This window comes from Hyperolius riggenbachi, chromosome 1, assembly GCF_040937935.1.
Source record: "Hyperolius riggenbachi isolate aHypRig1 chromosome 1, aHypRig1.pri, whole genome shotgun sequence".
Lineage (NCBI taxonomy): Eukaryota > Metazoa > Chordata > Amphibia > Anura > Hyperoliidae > Hyperolius > Hyperolius riggenbachi.
In genome coordinates, this window is record NC_090646.1 from 60,317,406 (window position 1) to 60,339,880 (window position 22,475).

Here is a 22,475-nt window from a genome sequence, read left to right on the forward strand (position 1 = left end):
CACACACACACGAGGAGGGACAGAGCCACTACTAGCAACGCACCAGCAACCTGCCATACACACACACCCCCCAAAACAAGAGGAGGGACAGAGCCACTACTAGCAACACACACACGCACCCCAAAACAAGAGGAGGGACAGAGCCACTACTAGCAACACACACACGCACCCCAAAACAAGAGGAGGGACAGAGCCACTACTAGCAACACACACACACCCCAAAACAAGAGGAGGGACAGAGCCACTACTAGCAACACGCACGCACACACGCACACACACACACACACACACACACACACACACCACACACACAAAACAAGAGGAGGGACAGAGCCACTACTAGCATCGCACCAGCAGCCTCACACACACCAGCAGCCTGCCATACACACACACACACACACACACACACACACACACGGAGGGACAGAGCCACTACTAGCATCGCACCTGCAGCCTGCCATACACACATACACACACACACACCCCAACATAAGAGGGGGGACAGAGCCACTACTAGCCTCACACCAGCAGCCTGCCATACATATACACACACACACACACACACACACACACACACACACACACACACCAACATAAGAGGAGGAACAGAGCCACTACTAGCATTGCACCAGCAGCCTGCCATACATATACACACACACACACTCCAACATAAGAGGGGGACAGAGCCACTACTAGCCTCACACCAGCAGCCTGCCACACACACACACACACACACACACACACACACACACACACACACACACACACACACACACACACACACACACACACACACGAGGAGGGACAGAGCCACTACTAGCAACGCACCAGCAACCTGCCATACACACACACCCCCCAAAACAAGAGGAGGGACAGAGCCACTACTAGCAACACACACACGCACCCCAAAACAAGAGGAGGGACAGAGCCACTACTAGCAACACACACACGCACCCCAAAACAAGAGGAGGGACAGAGCCACTACTAGCAACACACACACACCCCAAAACAAGAGGAGGGACAGAGCCACTACTAGCAACACGCACGCACACACGCACACACACACACACACACACACACACACACACACACACACACACACAAAACAAGAGGAGGGACAGAGCCACTACTAGCATCGCACCAGCAGCCTCACACACACCAGCAGCCTGCCATACACACACACACACACACACACACACACACACACACACGGAGGGACAGAGCCACTACTAGCATTGCACCTGTAGCCTGACACACACACCCCAACATAAGAGGAGGGACAGAGCCACTACTAGCAACGCACCAGCAGCCTGCCATATACACACACACACACACACACACACACACACACACACACACACACACACACACACACGAGGAGGACACAACAAAAGGTCACAGGCACATCACCTCTACAAAGCACCACAGTGCTGAGGGCATTACTGAGGGCTGCCAAAGAAGTAGGGTACACTGGTTCGTGACTATTTAGCAAAAGGAACAAAATTCTGACTAAGGGTGGGAGGAGGCACATCCAGAATTGTAAAAATATTAAAATCAGTCTAAAAGGGAAGTAACATTTACCTCACTGATGACACACAAGAAGAATTTTGTATAAAAACACATTTCACTCCCCCCCCCCCCGGTTGCTCCTTGGTTTGAGAGAGGAATCCTATTGGTCTGTAGCCATTCAATGGGAATCCTGATGCTTCTGATGGAAAATAGATCTGTACACTGATGCTTTCCCCATGCAGTGGACCCGAGCGGCGCTGCTAGCAGCAGGGCTGTGGAGTAGGAGTCGGAGTCGAATTGGGAGCAATTTGGGGTACCTGGAGTCGGAGTCATGGTCTCAATAAACTGAGGAGTCGGATGATTTTTGAACCAAATCCATAGCCTTTGTAAAAATTAGACTGAGGAGTCCGAGACGAGGAGTCGGGAGTAATTTTGGGAACCTGAAGTCTTTGGTTTCATAAACAGAAGAGTCAGAGTATTTTTGTACCGACTCCACAGCCCTGGCTAGCAGCGGTGGAGTTATGCGAATGTGACGACAGGTATACTGAAAGAGTGGCAACGCAATACACAACGTAAAGAAACGAATAAAGTGTAACTGTCTGACATAAAATCAAAAATCAATTTATTATTTTTATCTTGTAAACAAGTAATAGGGTTGCTAACCAGGCAATTCAAAAGTTTAAATCACTCTTACGTTTCTTGTTGATAAATGATCATTTCCCAGTTTACCTGACTCCTATTTGGTACATTGCAGCACAAAGGAAGTTGCAGGGCATGCTGGGTTGTATTTTTTTGCTTCTTAAGGGCCCTTTTCCACTAGCAATCGCAATCACAAATCACATACGCCAGAAATTGCAATTTTTCATGAATTCTGTTATACGATTTTACATTTGCATTGCATCATCACTCTAAAAATCACTCCACAAAGCGATAGCGATTTCCAAATCGAATCACTGTAGTGGAAAATACTTCTAGTGATTTCTATGATAAAGTAACAACCCTAGCGATTTAAAAATCACTAGCGATTTGCGATTTTGCGATTCAGCTGTGTAGTGGAAAAAGGCCCTTACTTTGCTCTGAGACTTAACTAATGCAGCCTGATTGGCTGAAGCCTCTTTCCCTCCTGTTTTCCCTTGCTACACCTCTTTTCCTCTCTGATTGGCCAATATCGCTCATGCTGAGACCATGCACTTTCTATTGTAGAGCTGGGTGGGAGTGCCTGGAAACTGGTAGGAGGGCAGACAATGTATACACAATCAGGCAGAGAAGAGTACGGGAGGAAATGACATCAGGATTGGCTTTAAGATAGACACAGTTAAAATGAAGAATCCTAAGTGCAATGCATACAGTATATGTTATGTAAGTAGAGCAAGTATTTATCAACTTATATATGTGGGTTTTTTTCACCAAGATAGTATGACTGAATGCCCAAAGTAACAAACTGATCCATTGAAACCATTAGCAATAGAGTTATCTCATTAGAGATAAGTGCCCTACTTTTGACCTTAGTCAGCAGAACTTCAGCTGTAAATTCTTGGAATGCTTTGACGTCTCTCTGCTAGCAGATGTTATAAAAACTGAAAGCAGAAGTCCTGTTATCGTATCACACTGCCCCCTAGTGACAAGTGGCCATAAATACACATTCCAGCAACTAATTAGTAGGAAGGAAATATAACAAATAAGAAATAAAAAAAAAAGTGTTAAAATAAATAAGCCTGGAGCACTTGCAAGCCTCTAAATAAATTGACTGCTAAAGGGTTAAATGGAAAACAAGTCAGTTTTTCATCCGGTACAGTGTGAACCTGGCCTTTCTGGCATAAGAGGAGGGACAGAGCCACTACTAGCAACGCACCAGCAACCTGCCATACACACACACACACACACACACACACACCCTAACATAAGAGGAAGGACAGAGCCACTACTAGCATCGCACCAGCAGCCTGACACACACACACACACACACACACACACACACTTCACACCAACATAAGAGGGACAAAGCCACTACTAGCATCGCACCAGCAGCCTGACACACACACACACACACACACCCCAACATAAGAGGAGGGACAGAGCCACTACTAGCATCACACCAGCAGCCTGCTATACACACACACACACCAACATAAGAGGAGGGACAGAGCCACTACTAGCATCGCACCAGCAGCCTGCCATATACACACACACACACACACCCCAACATAAGAGGAGGGACAGAGCCACTACTAGCATCACACCAGCAGCCTGCTATACACACACACACCCCAACATAAGAGGAGGGACAGAGCCACTACTAGCATCACACCAGCAGCCTGCCATACACACCCACACCCCTACATAAGAGGAGGGACAGGGCCACTACTAGCATCGCACCAGCAGCCTGCCATACATATACACACACACACACACACACACACACACACACACACACACACACACACACGAGGAGGGACAGAGCCACTACTAGCATCGCACCAGCAGCCTGCCATATACACACACACACACACACACACACCCCAACATAAGAGGGGAGACAGAGCCACTACTAGCATTGCACCAGCAGCCTGCCATATACACACACACACACACACACACACACACACACACACACACACACACACACACACACCCCAACATAAGAGGAGGGACAGAGCCACTACTAGCATTGCACCAGCAGCCTGCCATATACACACACACACACCCCAACATAAGAGGAGGGACAGAGCCACTACTAGCATCACACCAGCAGCCTGCTATACACACACACACCCCAACATAAGAGGAGGGACAGAGCCACTACTAGCATCACACCAGCAGCCTGCCACACACACACACACACCCCAACATAAGAGGAGGGACAGAGCCACTACTAGCATCACACCAGCAGCCTGCCACACACACACACACACACACACACACACACACACACACACACACACACACACACACCCCAACATAAGAGGAGGGACAGAGCCACTACTAGCCTCACACCAGCAGCCTGCCATACACACCCACACCCCTACATAAGAGGAGGGACAGGGCCACTACTAGCATCGCACCAGCAGCCTGCCATACATATACACACACACACACACACACGAGGAGGGACAGAGCCACTACTAGCATCGCACCAGCAGCCTGCCATATACACACACACACACACACACCCCAACATAAGAGGAGGGACAGAGCCACTACTAGCATTGCACCAGCAGCCTGCCATACACACACCAACATAAGAGGGGGGACAGAGCCACTACTAGCCTCACACCAGCAACCTGCCATACACACACACACCCCAACATAAGAGGAGGGACAGAGCCACTACTAGCATCACACCAGCAACCTGCTATACACACACACACACCCCAACATAAGAGGAGGGACAGAGCCACTACTAGCATTGCACCAGCAGCCTGCCATACACACACACACCCCAACATAAGAGGAGGGACAGAGCCACTACTAGCCTCACACCAGCAGCCTGCTATACACACACACACACACACACACACACACACACACACACACACACACCCCAACATAAGAGGAGGGACAGAGCCACTACTAGCATCACACCAGCAGCCTGCTATACACACACACACACACACCCCAACATAAGAGGAGGGACAGAGCCACTACTAGCATTGCACCAGCAGCCTGCCATACACACACACACCCCAACATAAGAGGAGGGACAGAGCCACTACTAGCATCACACCAGCAGCCTGCTATACACACACACCCCAACATAAGAGGAGGGACAGAGCCACTACTAGCATTGCACCAGCAGCCTGCCATACACACACACACCCCAACATAAGAGGAGGGACAGAGCCACTACTAGCCTCACACCAGCAGCCTGCTATACACACACACACACACACACACACACACACACACACACACACACACACCCCAACATAAGAGGAGGGACAGAGCCACTACTAGCCTCACACCAGCAGCCTGCTATACACACACACACACACACACACACACACAGACACACACACCCCAACATAAGAGGAGGGACAGAGCCACTACTAGCCTCACACCAGCAGCCTGCTATACACACACACACACAGACACACACACACCCCAACATAAGAGGAGGGACAGAGCCACTACTAGCCTCACACCAGCAGCCTGCTATACACACACACACACACACACACACCCCAACATAAGAGGAGGGACAGAGCCACTACTAGCCTCACACCAGCAGCCTGCTATACACACACACACACCAACATAAGAGGAGGGACAGAGCCACTACTAGCCTCACACCAGCAGCCTGCTATACACACACACACACCAACATAAGAGGAGGGACAGAGCCACTACTAGCGTGCCTCCTTTTCACCAAGATAGTATGACTGAATGCCCAAAGTAACAAACTGATCCATTGAAACCATTAGCAATAGAGTTATCTCATTAGAGATAAGTGCCCTACTTTTGACCTTAGGCGGCAGAACTTCAGCTGTAAATTCTTGGAATGCTTTGACGTCTCTCTGCTAGCAGATGTTATAAAAACTGAAAGCAGAAGTCCTGTTATCGTATCACACTGCCCCCTAGTGACAAGTGGCCATAAATATAAATACACATTCCAGCAATACTAATTAGTAGGAAGGAAATATAACAAATAAGAAATAAAAAAAAGTGTTAAAATAAATAAGCCTGGAGCACTTGCAAGCCTCTAAATAAATTGACTGCTAAAGGGTTAAATGGAAAACAAGTCAGTTTTTCATCCGGTACAGTGTGAACCTGGCCTTTCTGGCATGGAATGTAAACAAATAGTGCATTGGTTTATAAGTGATATGGAGGGCGCTTATGGAGATATTCCTGTAGATATATTATTTCACCTGCTGCAAACTAGTCAAATATGGGGACCCACTCACCTCATATAAACTGATAAATCAAGTATGAACAACAATGCTAGTTGCGCTGGCTGTAAATTATTATCGGGTAATTTAACAGATAGTGGATACTGGTTGTCTCAATAAAAAATTGTTTGTCAATTTATTCAAAATATACTTATAAGATACAAACTCTCAATTGTTGCACAGATAAAACAGTGTTACATCACAATATGTACTGAATGTATATGTATATACCATCCATTCACTCATACATACACAGACCCTCCAATGTGCATAGAAAAAATAGGGATAAAAATTGGGATAAAAATGAAAAAAATATATATAAAAAATATATATAAAATAAGATAAAAGTCAGAAGGTTTTGTAGTAGAAAAAGTTGTTTCCCTCTATAATGGCTCAAAAATATATAACTATAATGTCTCTTAGTCCTAAATAGAGATAAGGTAAGTTGACATATTTCAATGCAGACTCCTATATGGAAGGCTGATTACTCTATCACATAGGTATCCCGTCTAGGTTCCTGTAATAAGATGATCCCAATGGTCCTACTCACGTTCCTGGCGGGTAGATAAAGGTTAGCTTGGAGTCCTATAGTGAAGTCGGAGCTCCGGCCGGCTGCTCCGAAGTTCAACTCAGCGTGTGTACACGCTGTATCCTCAGTCCGTTCCACCGTCTATCACCAAAGTGGTTCCGGGTGACGGCTGATTCACTTCCGGTGACGTCACCTATACCCCGCGTCTTGTATTGTTCCACTGTTGCCTAGTTACAGTTTGAATAGGTCAAATAGGGATACGTTCCGTGCCTAGTTGATGCGGCTGCAGAGCGTTCGTTCCTGTGGCAATTTAGGACAGCGTGGGTCATAGAATCAGGGCTTACGCGTTTCAGCGGACTACAGCCGCCTTTCTCAAAGCCTATAATTTGTGAACAGCCATCTTTGGATTGATATACTCCATTAGCTCCTCCTCTCCTCCTGGTATACGTTCCCCTGGGTCCCAAAAGTAGCTGTACTCCATATTCATGTGTGTTTTCCGCATCAATATGCATTCACCATATGTCCTTCACGCTGGGATCCTCCTGTATGCTGTATTCCGTGTTTATATGTATTTTCCGCGTCAATATGTATTCTCCATATGTCCTTCATGTTAAAATCCTCTTGCATGCATTCAGACAGTATTGCAAGTCCCCAAACTGTATAGGGTTTACAGAGGATGTATATAAATTGTATAAAAAAGGTTATATAAAGAAAGGGGAGTAATATAATATGAAGTGATATAAAAATATGGAGTGATATAAAAATAAGGGGACTGATGTTAAAAGTGGGAAGTATGGACAATTGGACTATAGGGAATATAATATATAACATACGCACATATATACACATGTCCACATGTGGTGGGACTACATGGAATGACCCATGTGTCCAAATAAAGAGGGTACATCAATATATCATTTCTCAAAAAATTATTATACATATATATATATGTGGGCATGTACATACATACAAACAAGGAAGGTGCCCATATTGAGACAACCAGTATCCACTATCTGTTAAATTACCCGATAATAATTTACAGCCAGCGCAACTAGCATTGTTGTTCAAATAGTGCATTGGCTTATGCATATTCAGCACTACAACTATTTGGAGAGGGGGGGGGGGGGGCTATGAGAGAGGCCTTTGAAGGGGTCTTGGAAAACACCAGGAAGCCTTTATCACAAGCAATTTGAAATCACTTGTCAAAAAACTTAAAAAAAAAAAAAAATTAAAAAAAAAGGTAGGCAGGCAGTGAAGGCAGTGGTGACCTTGGAATTGCACACAAAAACATTCACCTTCAGTAGCCCAGAGCCTCTCAATGGCTGATTTGTACACAGCGTGAAGCGTATTTACTCAGCTGCCATTGACCAAGTGAAATGCCGCTCAATCATGGTTTGGCTGCGGAAGCCTGAGCCTATACAATGCACATTTATTTTCCCGAGGTATATTGGCAGCATCAGCCAGCAACTAGATCATCAGCTTCAAATGGGAGTAAAAAACCTAGAGAAAGGAACATGTGAGACTTTTATATCTACATATTGCTGTATACTGGTATGCACTCCTTCCCTCCCGGTGATGCTTAGCCTAGGCTATGATGTGACCGGGCCTTCTGCTCCAGTGAACTCTGGGAGACCAGGTGTTGTTTCTGCTCATTTCACTACAAACATTCCACAGTGATGCACCTTTCCATTTCCAGCAGTAAAGATGCCGGCGCCTGTGTATGAGTGTACAGCTGGCAGACCATCTTGGATGAGTGCGGGGCAACCCCAGTGTTTGGCTCCCTAACCTTCCATCACTGATGAGTGCCTTTGACCATCCTACCCTCTCCATAGCAACAGCACGCATCACTAGCCCACAGGCAAGCAATGCATAATGCTGTACAGCGCTAGTCTCTGAACTTGCGCCCAAGCCTAGGGCATATTTGGTAAGAGGAGGGGGTAGTGGAAGGAGACAATTAAAATAGTATTCAACTATTATCTGAAACAATCACTACCCCCTCACCCCCGAGATGTGCTGCCCCCTACAGCCGCAATATGGCAAAAGCAGGCGCTCTGTGCCCTCAGCTGGTTTCCAGGAGCAGCTCAGTGACTGGCAGCAGCATGAGAAACAGCATTATGCTTCTACAAGGTGAATTCTCACATTCTACTCTAATTATACACATTAAATTATACACTGTAAACTAAGATTTATGGAATACTTCCAAAAACATAACCACAGTGATTTAAAGATTACCTGACCTATTTAATTGCTGCAAGAGTCACCGATTTCTAGGTATGAACCACAGGTGAGACAGCACTGCAAGCTCAGCCATTCCCATGCCATAGAGCAGGAGGAGGGGGAGGGGAGGAGAGAAGCAGAGGTTTGCTAGACAAGCGGGAGGAGAAGGAGAGAAGCACAGGTTTGCTAGACAAGCGGGAGGAGGAGGAGAGAAGCACAGGTTTGCTAGAAGAGCTGGAGGAGGAGGAGAGAAGCACAGGTTTAGTAGATGAGCTGAAGGAGGGGAGGAGCACAGGTTTGCTAGACGAGCTGGAGGAGGAGGAAAGAAGCACAGGTTTGCTAGAGGAGCTGGAGAAGGAGGAGGAGAGAAGCACAGGTTTGCTAGAGGAGCTGGAGAAGGAGGAGGAGAGAAGCACAGGTTTGCTAGACGAGCTGGAGAAGGAGAAGGAGGAGGAGGAGGAGAGGAGCAGAGGTTTCCTAGACGAGCAGGAGGAGGAGAGAAGCACAGGTTTGCTAGACGAGGAGGAGGAGGTGGAGGAGGAGAGGCACAGGTTTGTTAGAGGAGCTGGAAGAGGAGGAGAAACGCACAGGTTTGCTAGACGTATGGGAGGAGGAGGAGAGAAGCACAGGTTTGCAAGAGGAGATGGAGGAGGAGAGGAGCACAGGTTTGCTAGACGAGTGGGAGGAAGAGGAGAGGAGCACAGGTTTGCTAGACGAGCAGGAGGAGGAGGAAAGGAGCACAGGTTTGCTAGACGAGCAGGAGGAGGAGGAGCAGAGGTTTGCTAGACGAGCGGGAGGAGGAAGAGAGGAGCAGAAGTTTGCTAGACGAGCGGGAGGAGGAGAGGAGCACAGGTTTGCTAGACGAGCAGGAGGTGGAGGAGAGAAGCACAGGTTTGCTAGATGAGCTGGAGGAGAAGATAAGCACAGGTTTGCTAGACGAGCAGGAGGAGGAAAGCACAGGTTTGCTAGACAAGCTGAAGGAGGAGGAGAGAAGCACAGGTTTGCTAGATGAGCAGGAGGAGGAGAGAAGCCAGGTTTGCTAGACGAGCGGGAAGAGGAGGAGAGGAGCACAGGTTTGCTAGACAAGGTGGAGGAGTAGAGGAGCACAGGTTTGCTAGATGAGCTGGAGGAGAAGGAGAGAAGCACAGGTTTGATAAAGGAGCTGGAGGAGGAGGAGAGGAGCACAGGTTTGCTAGACGAGCAGGAGGAGGAGGAGGAGGAGAGGAGGAGCACAGGTTTGCTAGACGAGCAGGAGGAGGAGGAAAGGAGGAAAGGAGCACAGGTTTGCTAGACGAGCAGGAGGAGGTGGAAAGGAGCACAGGTTTGCTAGACGAGCAGGAGGAGGAGGAAAGGAGCACAGGTTTGCTAGACGAGCAGGAGGAGGAGGAAAGGTGCACAGGTTTGCTAGATGAGCAGGAGGAGGAAAGGAGCACAGGTTTGCTAGACGAGCAGGAGGAGGAGGAAAGGAGCACAGGTTTGCTAGACGAGCAGGAGGAGGAGGAAAGGCGCACAGGTTTGCTAGACGAGCAGGAGGAGGAGGAGGAAAGGAGCACAGGTTTGCTAGACGAGCAGGAGGAGGAGGAGGAAAGAAGCACAGGTTTGCTAGACGAGCAGGAGGAGGAGGAAAGGAGCACAGGTTTGCTAGACGAGCAGGAGGAGGAGGAAAGGAGCAAAGGTTTGCTAGACGAGCAGGAGGAGGAGGAAAGGAGCACAGGTTTGCTAGACGAGCAGGAGGAGGAGGAAAGGAGCACAGGTTTGCTAGACGAGCAGGAGGAGGAGGAAAGGAGCACAGGTTTGCTAGACGAGCAGGAGGAGGAGGAAAGGAGCACAGGTTTGCTAGACGAGCAGGAGGAGGAGGAAAGGAGCACAGGTTTGCTAGACGAGCAGGAGGAGGAGGAAAGGAGCACAGGTTTGCTAGACGAGCAGGAGGAGGAGGAAAGGAGCACAGGTTTGCTAGACGAGCAGGAGGAGGAGGAAAGGAGCACAGGTTTGCTAGACGAGCAGGAGGAGGAGGAAAGGAGCACAGGTTTGCTAGACGAGCAGGAGGAGGAGGAAAGGAGCACAGGTTTGCTAGACGAGCAGGAGGAGGAGGAAAGGAGCACAGGTTTGCTAGACGAGCAGGAGGAGGAGGAAGAAAGGAGCAAAGGTTTGCTAGACGAGCTGGAGGAGAAGGAAAGGAGCAAAGGTTTGCTAGACGAGCTGGAGGAGGAGAGGAGCAGAGGTTTGCTAGACGAGCAGGAGGAGGAAAGGAGCACAGGTTTGCTAGAGGAGGAGGAGGAGGAGGAAAGGAGCAAAGGTTTGCTAGACGAGCTGGAGGAGGAGAGGAGCAGAGGTTTGCTAGACGAGCAGGAGGAGGAGGAAAGGAGCACAGGTTTGCTAGACGAGCAGGAGGAAGAAAGGAGCACAGGTTTGCTAGACGAGCAGGAGGAGGAGGAAGAAAGGAGCAAAGGTTTGCTAGACGAGCTGGAGGAGGAGGAAAGGAGCACAGGTTTGCTAGACGAGCTGGAGGAGGAGGAAAGGAGCACAGGTTTGCTAGACGAGCTGGAGGAGGAGAGGAGCAGAGGTTTGCTAGACGAGCAGGAGGAGGAGAGGAGCACAGGTTTGCTAGACGAGCAGGAGGAGGAAAGGAGCACAGGTTTGCTAGAGGAGGAGGAGGAGGAGGAAAGGAGCAAAGGTTTGCTAGACGAGCTGGAGGAGGAGGAAAGGAGCACAGGTTTGCTAGACGAGCTGGAGGAGGAGAGGAGCAGAGGTTTGCTAGATGAGCAGGAGGAGGAGGAAAGGAGCACAGGTTTGCTAGACGAGCTGGAGGAGGAGAAGAGCAGAGGTTTGCTAGACGAGCAGGAGGAGGAGGAAAGGAGCACAGGTTTGCTAGACGAGCAGGAGGAGGAGGAAAGGAGCACAGGTTTGCTAGAGGAGGAGGAGGAGGAGGAGGAGGAGGAGGAGGAGGAGGAGGAAAGGAGCACAGGTTTGCTAGACGAGCTGGAGGAGGAGGAAAGGAGCACAGGTTTGCTAGACGAGCAGGAGGAGGAGGAAAGGAGCACAGATTTGCTAGAGGAGGAGGAGGAGGAGGAGGAGGAGGAGAGGAGCACAGGTTTGCTAGACGAGCAGGAGGAGGAGGAAAGGAGCACAGGTTTGCTAGAGTAGGAGGAAAGGAGCACAGGTTTGCTAGACGAGCTGGAGGAGGAGAGGAGTCTTCCACATGATTTATTCTGGTGCTAGCGTACAGCTATTGCACAGCCAAAATAAGGGCACATGGTCACATGATTCCATTTGAATCTCACACAGCTATTCTCTTTGAAGAGTATTTCAGACATAAAAAGCAGTTCTTACATTTTTATGACTCAGCTTGACTGTACAAATGAATCCGTCATACATTTTAGCCATTAGCCTTGAAACAGATCCAGCATTGTTCGGGTTAGCAGAGCTGTGATTTCACACGAGGCAGAGGCATTGCATCAGTGGCTCCATGCTCACATGCAGCCAATTAGGCCTTGTTGTTGTGGTGAGGGCACAGGAATCTATAGCAGAACAATTTACTGATTGTTATCAGTGTGGAGATGGATGACAGGAAAGCCCCTATGGAGTCAGCTGCTGACAGTGTGCCAGGCAGCCCATCCTCTGACCTTCACACAATACCCATATCCCAGCCAATGGCTGCTGCAGAGAGAGAATAGGACGTCTGCCTGCAGCATTTCTCCTGCAGCCAGGGGGGTGGGAGAGAGGAGAGCGCAGGCAGCCACATTCACATGCCATTAATTCATGACTTCCTGTGTGACTCCCCTACCCACTCTGGTTTCCAGGCCTCCTGGGCCAAAACAATCCCACAGCCCAGAAACAAACAGCAGGAATGCACAGGCTCAGTGAGGAGCAGCTGAGAGCAGGCAGCCTTACCCATCACCCTCTCTGTGTATAACACATAACAGCCAGACTCCCAGCAATCTGATGTCTATCATATGTCCCCTGTGCTATAGCCAAGTGAAGGGAGGCACTAGAGAGATAGATACAGTACACATAGCAAGTAACTGTAATGTTGCCTTCACAAGTAGCTCTCCCCCCCCCCCCCCCCCCCCTGGCCTCTTCCAGATGCTTACTGTTAACTGACTGTCACACTACAATGCGTGATTAATGTTAGCCAGACACTGGCTGAAAACAGCCCAATAAAGCTGAAAACTCAGACGAAGGAAAATGTATCCACGAGCGCAAAGGAGACTTCAATCGATCGCGGTACTTTGCACGGGAGTAGTCGAGGATCTTAAACATGCGAAATGTTCGTGATCGTGCGCCTGTACATGCGTCACGAGATCGCAGAAACGATCGCTCGTCGCTACATCTGTAACATTGACGTGTAACTGAAAAGCTGTAACGTGGGCTCAGGCCCTTAAACTGAAGGTATTTGTGGTTATTCAGGTTAGAGTGAGCCCTGAAGTGCCCCACAGTGCATCACTGCTGAATATGCTAATCATTCCTTTGTTGTCCTTGATAGCTAAACACACCTCCAGAACTGCTGGAATGCAATGTGTCAGCTTGATAATATTACAGAACCAAACTAATCCAACATGCATACAGACTGTTTCAGTTCAAATGTTTCCATTACGTAGTGTTCCTGCCTTTACAGAGACCGCAACACCTACTGTGATCCTAGCCTTACCCTATTAGCACAACCTGCGTTACTGGGGTTACCATAGCAATGCGTATTCGGGTAACATGCGCTGCTTCCTTGCCTTCAGTACCGGTAAAATGACTGTTTGCTGCCTGCACACAGCAATTTTGCCGTTGCTTCGTGCATAAAGGATTTAGTTGCTGAAAACAGTAGCTAAAAGAGGAGACTTGTCGCCAGGAATAGACTTGCCCTAAGGCAGGCATGTCCAAAGTCTGTCTGGAGGGCCAAATTGGGCCCTTCAAGGCATTTCTGGTGGCCCTCAAAAGCTCTCTAAAGTTTTTAATTCCTTGCGGCCCGCAGACCGTAGCTGTGGTGCTGCATGCGAGGGCCAGCAGCAGTAACAGCCACTGATTAGCAGCCATCACTGTGCCAGCAGCAGTAACAGCCACCACTGTGCCAGCAGCAGTAACAGCCACTGATTAGCAGCCGCCACTGTGGTAGCAGCAGTAACAGCCACTGATTAGCAGCCATCACTGTGCCAGCAGCAGTAACAGCCACCACTGTGCCAGCAGCAGTAACAGCCACTGATTAGCAGCCGCCACTGTGGTAGCAGCCGAACCAGCCAGTGATTAGCAGCCGCCACTGTGCCAACAGCAGTAAAAGCCACCGATTAGCAGCCACCACTGTGCCAGCAGCAGCAACAGCCACTGACTAGCAGCTGCCAATGTGCCAGCAGCAGTAACAGCCACTGATTACCAGCTGCCACTGTGCCAGCAGCAGTAACAGCCACTGATTACCAGCTGCCACTGTGCCAGCAGCAGTAACAGCCACTGATTACCAGCTGCCACTGTGCCAGCAGCAGTAACAGCCACTGATTACCAGCTGCCACTGTGCCAGCAGCAGTAACAGCCACTGATTACCAGCTGCCACTGTGCCAGCAGCAGTAACAGCCACTGATTACCAGCTGCCACTGTGCCAGCAGCAGTAACAGCCACTGATTACCAGCTGCCACTGTGCCAGCAGCAGTAACAGCCACCACTGTGCCAGCAGCAGTAACAGCCACTGATTACCAGCTGCCACTGTGCCAGCAGCAGTAACAGCCACCACTGTGCTAGCAGCAGTAACAGCCACTGATTAGCAGCCATCACTGTGCCAGCAGCAGTAACAGCCACCACTGTGCCAGCAGCAGTAACAGCCACTGATTAGCAGCCGCCACTGTGCCAGCAGCAGTAACAGCCACCCCTGTGCCAGCAGCAGTAACAGCCACTGATTAGCAGCCGCCACTGTGCCAGCAGCAGTAACAGCCACCACTGTGCCAGCAGCAGTAACAGCCACTGATTAGCAGCCATCATTGTGCCAGCAGCCGAACCAGCCACTGATTAGCAGCCGCCACTGTGCCAACAGCAGTAAAAGCCACCGATTAGCAGCTGCCACTGTGCCAGCAGCAGCAACAGCCACTGATTAGCAGCTGCTAATGTGCCAGCAGCAGTAACAGCCACTGATTACCAGCTGCCACTGTGCCAGCAGCAGTAACAGCCACTGATTACCAGCTGCCACTGTGCCAGCAGCAGTAACAGCCATTAACTAGCTGCCACCACTAAGCCAGCAGCAGTAACAGCCACTCATTAGTAGCCGTCGGCACACAGTATATGGGTTGTTTCCCGTAGAAATGTTTTATTTCACAAAAAAAGTGCACTAGGGGCAACTTTGGCGAGTAACAGAGTTATTGCCTCTAATAGCGGACAGCTGCTGGTGACTAGAGGTGATTACTGATATTTGCCAAAAGTCGCCATAAATGCAAATCTACTGCTTGTGACGTAAGGGTGTGTTTACATTATATTCAAGGCCACAGCATCAACATTGTTTCACTCGTGCTGGTCCACACCCCTGCTGCACAGGCCATAGCTATTTCCCTACAGCAAGATTCTTTAGCAACAGGTGACCTGAGAAATAAGCAGATAAACAGGAAACTACAATTTCGGAGCTTACACTCGGAGTTTGGTTCTCAAATGTGGAAAAAAATGTTTTAAGTGAAGTGAGAGATGCAATCGACCTCTAACCAGCACTCAATGTATTCCAAGAGGACTGAGGTTGTATTTGGCGCAAGCAGTTCCAGTTCTACCTTGGAAAAAAAAACCCCATCAACTTTACTGCATTGAGTAATAGGTACAGTTTTTCCTCTGCGTATGATTGGTTACTGGAAGTCACATGATGCATTGTACAAATGAGGATTAACGTGAATTAGGGCCCTAAATGAGATAGCAGATCTGGCTCCCCCTGCTGGCCTCCTGGATTCTGTGGTAAGAAAAGATAGGGAATGGGGATCAGAAAAAGTGTCAGCCAGGCCTCTGGACACCTACCAGGCCCTCCTCTCTTGCCCAAGTAGCCTTGTGGATGATTCTGCTTTGGCCTCTAATACTCTCAGCCATAGACCCTGAACAAGCATGCAGCAGATCAGGTGTTTCTGACATGAATTGTCCGATCTGACAAGATTAGCTGCATGCTTGTTTCTGGTGTGATTCAGACACTACTGCAGCCAAATAGACACTACTGCAGCCAAATGCAGGCAACTGGTACTGTTTAAAAGGAGACAAATATGGCAGCCTCCATATCCCTCTCACTTCAGAAGTTCTTTAAGCCTTCAATGACATCCTTCATTATATGCCACACTGGCAGCTCGCCAGTATTTAATGCAGAAAATTATATATGGAAAACATGAGCCAGTCTGTCCAGCTAGCAGCTCCACTGACAATTACCGTATATAAAAGCCTCAAACATTAGGAGCCAGCTATGATTCTTATGGAGATCTGATTACCTGGGATTTGTTCAGCCCTGCAGTGTGTTTACTGCAATGCAACATCCATGCAGCGATACTGAATTCCCTGCACCGAGAGGTACATGGGTGCAGAAATACCTATAGTGATCTATAGCAACAGTCACTTTGCATGCAAGCCTAGGCAGCAGTAGGAGGACCACATTATCAAGCACCATATACAGAAATATTTGCAGTTTGACAAAATTCTAGAATCAACAGTCACTGCACAGACAATTCTCATGAAGAATCCCATTGCCCATGACTGTAACCTCCCCCACTGCACCAAATTACCCAGCACCTGACCCTGCTATATAAAATTAACCTATTTCATGCCAAACACCATAATCCATACCTGGCTCTTACTGCCCAATGGCCTCAATTCACTAAGATCATGCCGGAGATAATAAGGCGAGAGAAAACTTACCTCCACACAGTGAGAGAGTTATCTTATCTCTTCATTCCCTAAGTTAAGGGGCCCATATACACTCAGCCGATTTTCATCGATCTGACATGTTGGAAAATTTAGGCTTATTTCTTGAGATGGCTTATCATTTTGCATTGGACCTAATGGAAATCTGATGACAACAAAATGCCATCAGATCGATTTTCAATAGATTTCATACTGAAATCTATTGGAAATCTGTTCCTAGTAAAAAATGCTCCTAAACACATCAGATAGATCAGAAAATCTACTGATGATCTATCTGCTGCTAATCTAACGAGTGTATGGCCACCTTTACGGTACCTCCTCTGTAGTTATTTTCACACTCAGTTAATTAACAGCCTGATAGAGATGGAGTTATTTTAAGGATTGAAGAGTTAACTTAAAGGGAAGGTCCAAGCAAAAAAAAAAAATGAGTTTCACTTACCTGGGGCTTCTACCAGCCCCATGTAGCCATCCTGTGCCCTCGTAGTCACTCACTGCTGCTCCAGTCCCCCGCTGGCAGCTTTCTGACCTCGGAGGTCAGGGCCGCATTGCATACATTTTTACGCATTCCAGCTAGTGCAGTAACAAAAATGTATGCGTTGCACCACTAATGCGTAAAAATGTATATGTTAATGTTCCTGCACTAGCGGGAATGCGTAAAAATGTACGCAATGCGGCCCTGACCTCCGAGGTCAGAAAGCTGCCAGCGGGGGACTGGAGCAGCAGTGAGTGACTATGAGGGCACAGGATGGCTACATGGGGCTGGTAGAAGCCCCAGGTAAGTTAAACTCATTTTTTTTTTTTGCTTGGACCTTCCCTTTAAAGACAGAAGAGATAACTTTAGGTTTGCCTGAGGTAAAATGTTTGCTGAATACGACATGCCTCGTCACCATGGTGATAACTCTAGAAACGTTATCAAAGACAGGAGATAAGCTTAGTGAATTGAGGCCAATATCTTTTTTTTTTTTTTTTTTAATTTAGAACAAATGAGGATAATACCGAAAATAGAATATCACAGCAAAATATATCAGAACGAAACATTTAGGCCAGGGGTGTCAAACTTAAATATAAAGTGAGCTGAAATTGAGCTCTGGGACCAAGTCGCAGGCCAACCTCAATGTCTAGTGGCCACCTTCCTCCCTTATAAAGTTCCCTGGTGTCTAATATCCCCCATCCATCCCCTACAGGCCTACACAGTTCCCTGGTGTCTAGTGACCCGCCTCACTCATCTATACAGTTCCCTGGTACCTAGTGCTTTCCCCCTCCCCATATGGCTTCCCTGGTAATCTAGGGCTTTCCCTCCAATATAGCTTCTCTGGTGGTCCTAAGTGGGCCAAACATAATACAAAGTGGGGAAACCACCTGAGGGCCAGATTTGGCCCACGGGCCGGAGTTTGACATGTATGATTTAGGCAAACCGTATTGAAGTCTGAGACCAGTGGCCAAGAGAGCTAATAATTGTTGACCAATGTGCAAACAGGACGCTCAACTACTGAATTGAGAACTTGGGCCACCAGGACCAAAACGACCTTAGGAATGAAAGAATAGCTACAAGTTAGGCCCAGTGCACACTGAGCGGTTTTAGGTGCGATCCGCCAGCCGCATCCGGATGTAAATCCGCTTGGCTAATGTATTTCAATGGGATGGTGCACACCGGCGGTTTGAGGTTTGTAGCAAACCGCAAACGTGCCTCCTGCTGCACGTTTGTGGTTTGCAGAAGCGTTTCTGCCTCAATGTAAAGTATAGGAATACCGCTACTTCAGAGCGGTTTGCCAGGCGTTTTTGTTACAGAAGCTGTTCAGTAACAGCTTTTACTGTAACAATATGTGTAATCTGCTTCACAAAAACGCACGGCATGTTTAGAAAACGTCTCTAAACATACCTAGAATCGCACTGAAATCAGCTCCCAAAACCGCTAGCGTATTGCGAATCTGCTAGCGGTTTTGGTGTGCACTGGGCCTCACTGTCCAATATCTTAAAACTTAACCTTACTCCTAACCTGGCAACTGCAATTACAGGAAAGTGCTGCCCCCCCCCAGAAAAAAAAAGTGCATCAGAGACTAAACTGCAACACCTGCATACCTGGTTATCCTCAAACTCACCAGACTCAAAAGGAGCAGGATTGGCAAGTGCCAGGCAACCGGTACCTATAGATTGTTATACATAGAAAAAGTCGCAAGAAATGCATGCTGGAATTCAGAGTTTGGAGAGTTATGACGATGTTCCAGAATTTGATTGTTCATGGAAAAATAAGGCATCCCCCGAAAATATGCCCTAACACGCATATTTTGGTGCAAATTTGGATGAGACAGCCCAGTGTTCCTCCCCTGCCAGCTGTAAACTATAGTTATGTGATCTACTGTCTACCCAAAAAAGCTTGGAGGTAGGGGGAAATAAGTCAAGGTAGGACTTGGATATAGACTGCCCCGTGCCACCATCTAATGGCTGGAAACTCATTGAGACTATTATAGTACCTAAACTGCCGGATTATGCTGGTATTTAGAGAAGTTGAGGAATACCAGGTTGTAGCATTATGCATTGGCCACTCAGAATATTAGGTTACAAGATGCTCAACATCACTATCACTGTGAATAAGTCAGGTGTTCCAACTAACTAGCATACATTGACAAAACAGCATACATTTAAAGTGATATACCCCTTTTTAGTAGAATCAGTGTCCCCTTGCCCGCTCGCTTCGCTCGCTGGGCTGCGGGCTGGCACCGGTAAATCACAAAGCACATGCTTTTCAAGAGGCAGACCGAAACATCCCTATACAAGACATAACACTGCGCCCAGATGGTATGTTGGAATTCAGTTGCACCTATAGCCTACTGTTCCCAGTCATCTGAAGCCAAAGATACAATACTCAAGACACCACGCTAAAGAATACCCAACTAGCTTGAGACTGCTATCAGACAGTGATTTTAAGGAAAATTAAAGGGGAACTCTTGCGTGCACCATTTGGAACAAAATGTGGAGGTGACTGCTGGTTTGTAAAGCAGTGTTTGGTCCATAAAAGATTCTGAAAGGGGAAATACCAGTTGGCCCCTTTTGGTAGAGAGGATGGAGGTAAGTGCAGGTATGTGTGCCATGGACATTTTTCAGATTGTGGCCACCTGCACACTTCTGGCTCGCCCCTTCTAGGTAAGTTTAGGCCTAGTTCACATTGAAAATGCAATCACTAAGTGCTTACTGACTGTGCACAACAATTTGTTGGCAATTGGGCCATGCTATTCTTATTTGGGGGCATAGGATTGCGGTGCGATCACTCAAAAAAATGCTGCATGCTGTGCATTATACAAATCGCTAGACTCCAATGTGAATGCTGCCCTCCCATAGGGAAACACTGTACTAGCGCTTTGCTAATCACTGATTGAAAAAGCGCAGCGCAATCATCCCCAGTGTGGACCAGCCCTGGGATTCTCCCAACTACCAGGAGTCTGCAGCCAAATGACTAACTGGATCTGAAGGCTGGCTGGAGGTCTGCTGTAATGTAAAGCATGTGTCAGAAGCGCGGGACGGTGATGGATCCCAGCCTGCAGAGAACCGCCAATAATGTCTGCCATTAGCTATTACTATACAGGGAAACGTTCATAGAGGGATCTGTAACCACCTCATAGGCAGCCACAAATCATCACCTTCAGCCACTGAGCCAGAGCCCTGAGCACTGACAAGGAGCGGATGCATGAGGGCATGCTGAGACCTGTAGCTGTGTGTGTACTATACTCACTATACAGTATGAATAATAGAATAGAATAATGTTTGTGCATATATGTGTATGCATGTATATACATGTGTGTGTATATGTATGTATATATATATTTATGGATGTACAGTGTGTGTGTGTGTGTGTGTGTGTGTGTGTGTGTGTGTGTGTGTGTGTGTGTGTGTGTGTGTGTGTGTGTGTGTGTGTGTGTGTGTGTGTGTGTGTGTGTGTGTGTGTGTGTGTGTGTGTGTGTGTGTGTGTGTGTGTGTGTGTGTGTGTGTGTGTGTGTGTGTGTGTGTGTGTGTGTACAGTATATATGTACCATTGCTGTGCCTGTATAATCAGCCTGACTATAGTCATGTGATGTGTAAGAATGGTGATATTGCTGTGCCTGTATATATGGCTATTGCTGTGCCTGTATATATGGCTATTGCTGTATATATGGCTATTGCTGTGCCTGTATATATGGCTATTGCTGTGCCTGTATATATGGACATTGCTGTGCCTGTATATATGGACATTGCTGTGCCTGTATATATGGACATTGCTGTGCCTGTATATATGGACATTGCTGTGCCTGTATATATGGACATTGCTGTGCCTGTATATATGGACATTGCTGTGCCTGTATATATGGACATTGCTGTGCCTGTATATATGGACATTGCTGTGCCTGTATATATGGACATTGCTGTGCCTGTATATATGGACATTGCTGTGCCTGTATATATGGACATTGCTGTGCCTGTATATATGGACATTGCTGTGCCTGTATATATGGACATTGCTGTGCCTGTATATATTGGCTATTGCTGTGCCTGTATATATGGCTATTGCTGTGCCTGTATATATGGCTATTGCTGTGCCTGTATATATGGCTATTGCTGTGCCTGTATATATGGCTATTGCTGTGCCTGTATGATCAGCCTGGCTATAGTGATGACATCCCCGGGTCCCCAGCACTGCACACAGGCGGACATCCGTACCTCGCAGCCGGGGAGCAGCTCTGGTAGCGGGCGGCTCTCCTCGCAGACATGGTCCCGCTCTGCTCCCGGTTTCCCGGCTTCTGATCCCCCAGTTATCCCGCTACACCGTGCGGCCGCCCTGCCAACCTCACTGCGCGCCCCCGTCGCCTTCTCCGTCACATCCAGGGACGGGAGCGCGCAATGCGGCCCTCCTCCAATCACGTGACCGCGCCCGTGCCTGCTCTCCATTCTCCTCTCATTTGATTTCACCCCACATAGCATGTCTACGTCATCAGCCTGCACTATACCATCATTCTGTATAACATCACCCTGGACCCCTTCACTATGCCAAGTCATTATACCATTCAGTCATTATAATTATATCATTAATATTACAGATATAATCATTACAGATCTGTGCAAGACATTACCATTATTCTGTATATAATCACTACAGATCTGTGCTAGGCATTATTATTCTGTATATTGTAGCTTATTGTCACATATAATAGTCCATAGAAATCTGCACAGAATATGCAACATCAGTTGAGCAGAGAGACAGGATTGTACCTGAGTAACCTATCCAGTTGCCTGGACAGTAAGGCAGAGGCGAGAGAGGCTCCTGCCTCAGGGCGCAGTGTAGGAGGGGCGCACTACTCACTATTATTCCCGTATTGTGTTTGAAGCAGAGATAAATAAGAAAAGGGGATACATGGCAGTGACTGCAAGCCAGATAACTAGAGTTTAAAGAAAACCTGAACTGAAAATTAAAAGTCAAAATAACCATACACAGGTCATACTTACCTCCCGTGTAGTCTACT

At 47.8% G+C, this 22,475-nt stretch overlaps 1 protein-coding gene across 1 annotated transcript in view; it reads right to left on the minus strand.

The window, feature by feature from the left end:
* DNAAF9 (dynein axonemal assembly factor 9) overlaps nt 1–21,817 on the minus strand; it is a 157,060-nt gene extending 135,243 nt beyond the window's left edge. Inside the window, exon 1 of the mRNA XM_068274655.1 lies at nt 21,676–21,817. Coding sequence (XP_068130756.1) covers nt 21,676–21,725 — 50 coding nt within the window. The 5' untranslated portion in view covers nt 21,726–21,817. The remainder of the gene's footprint in view (nt 1–21,675) is intronic.
* Between the last annotated feature and the right edge of the window lie 658 nt (nt 21,818–22,475).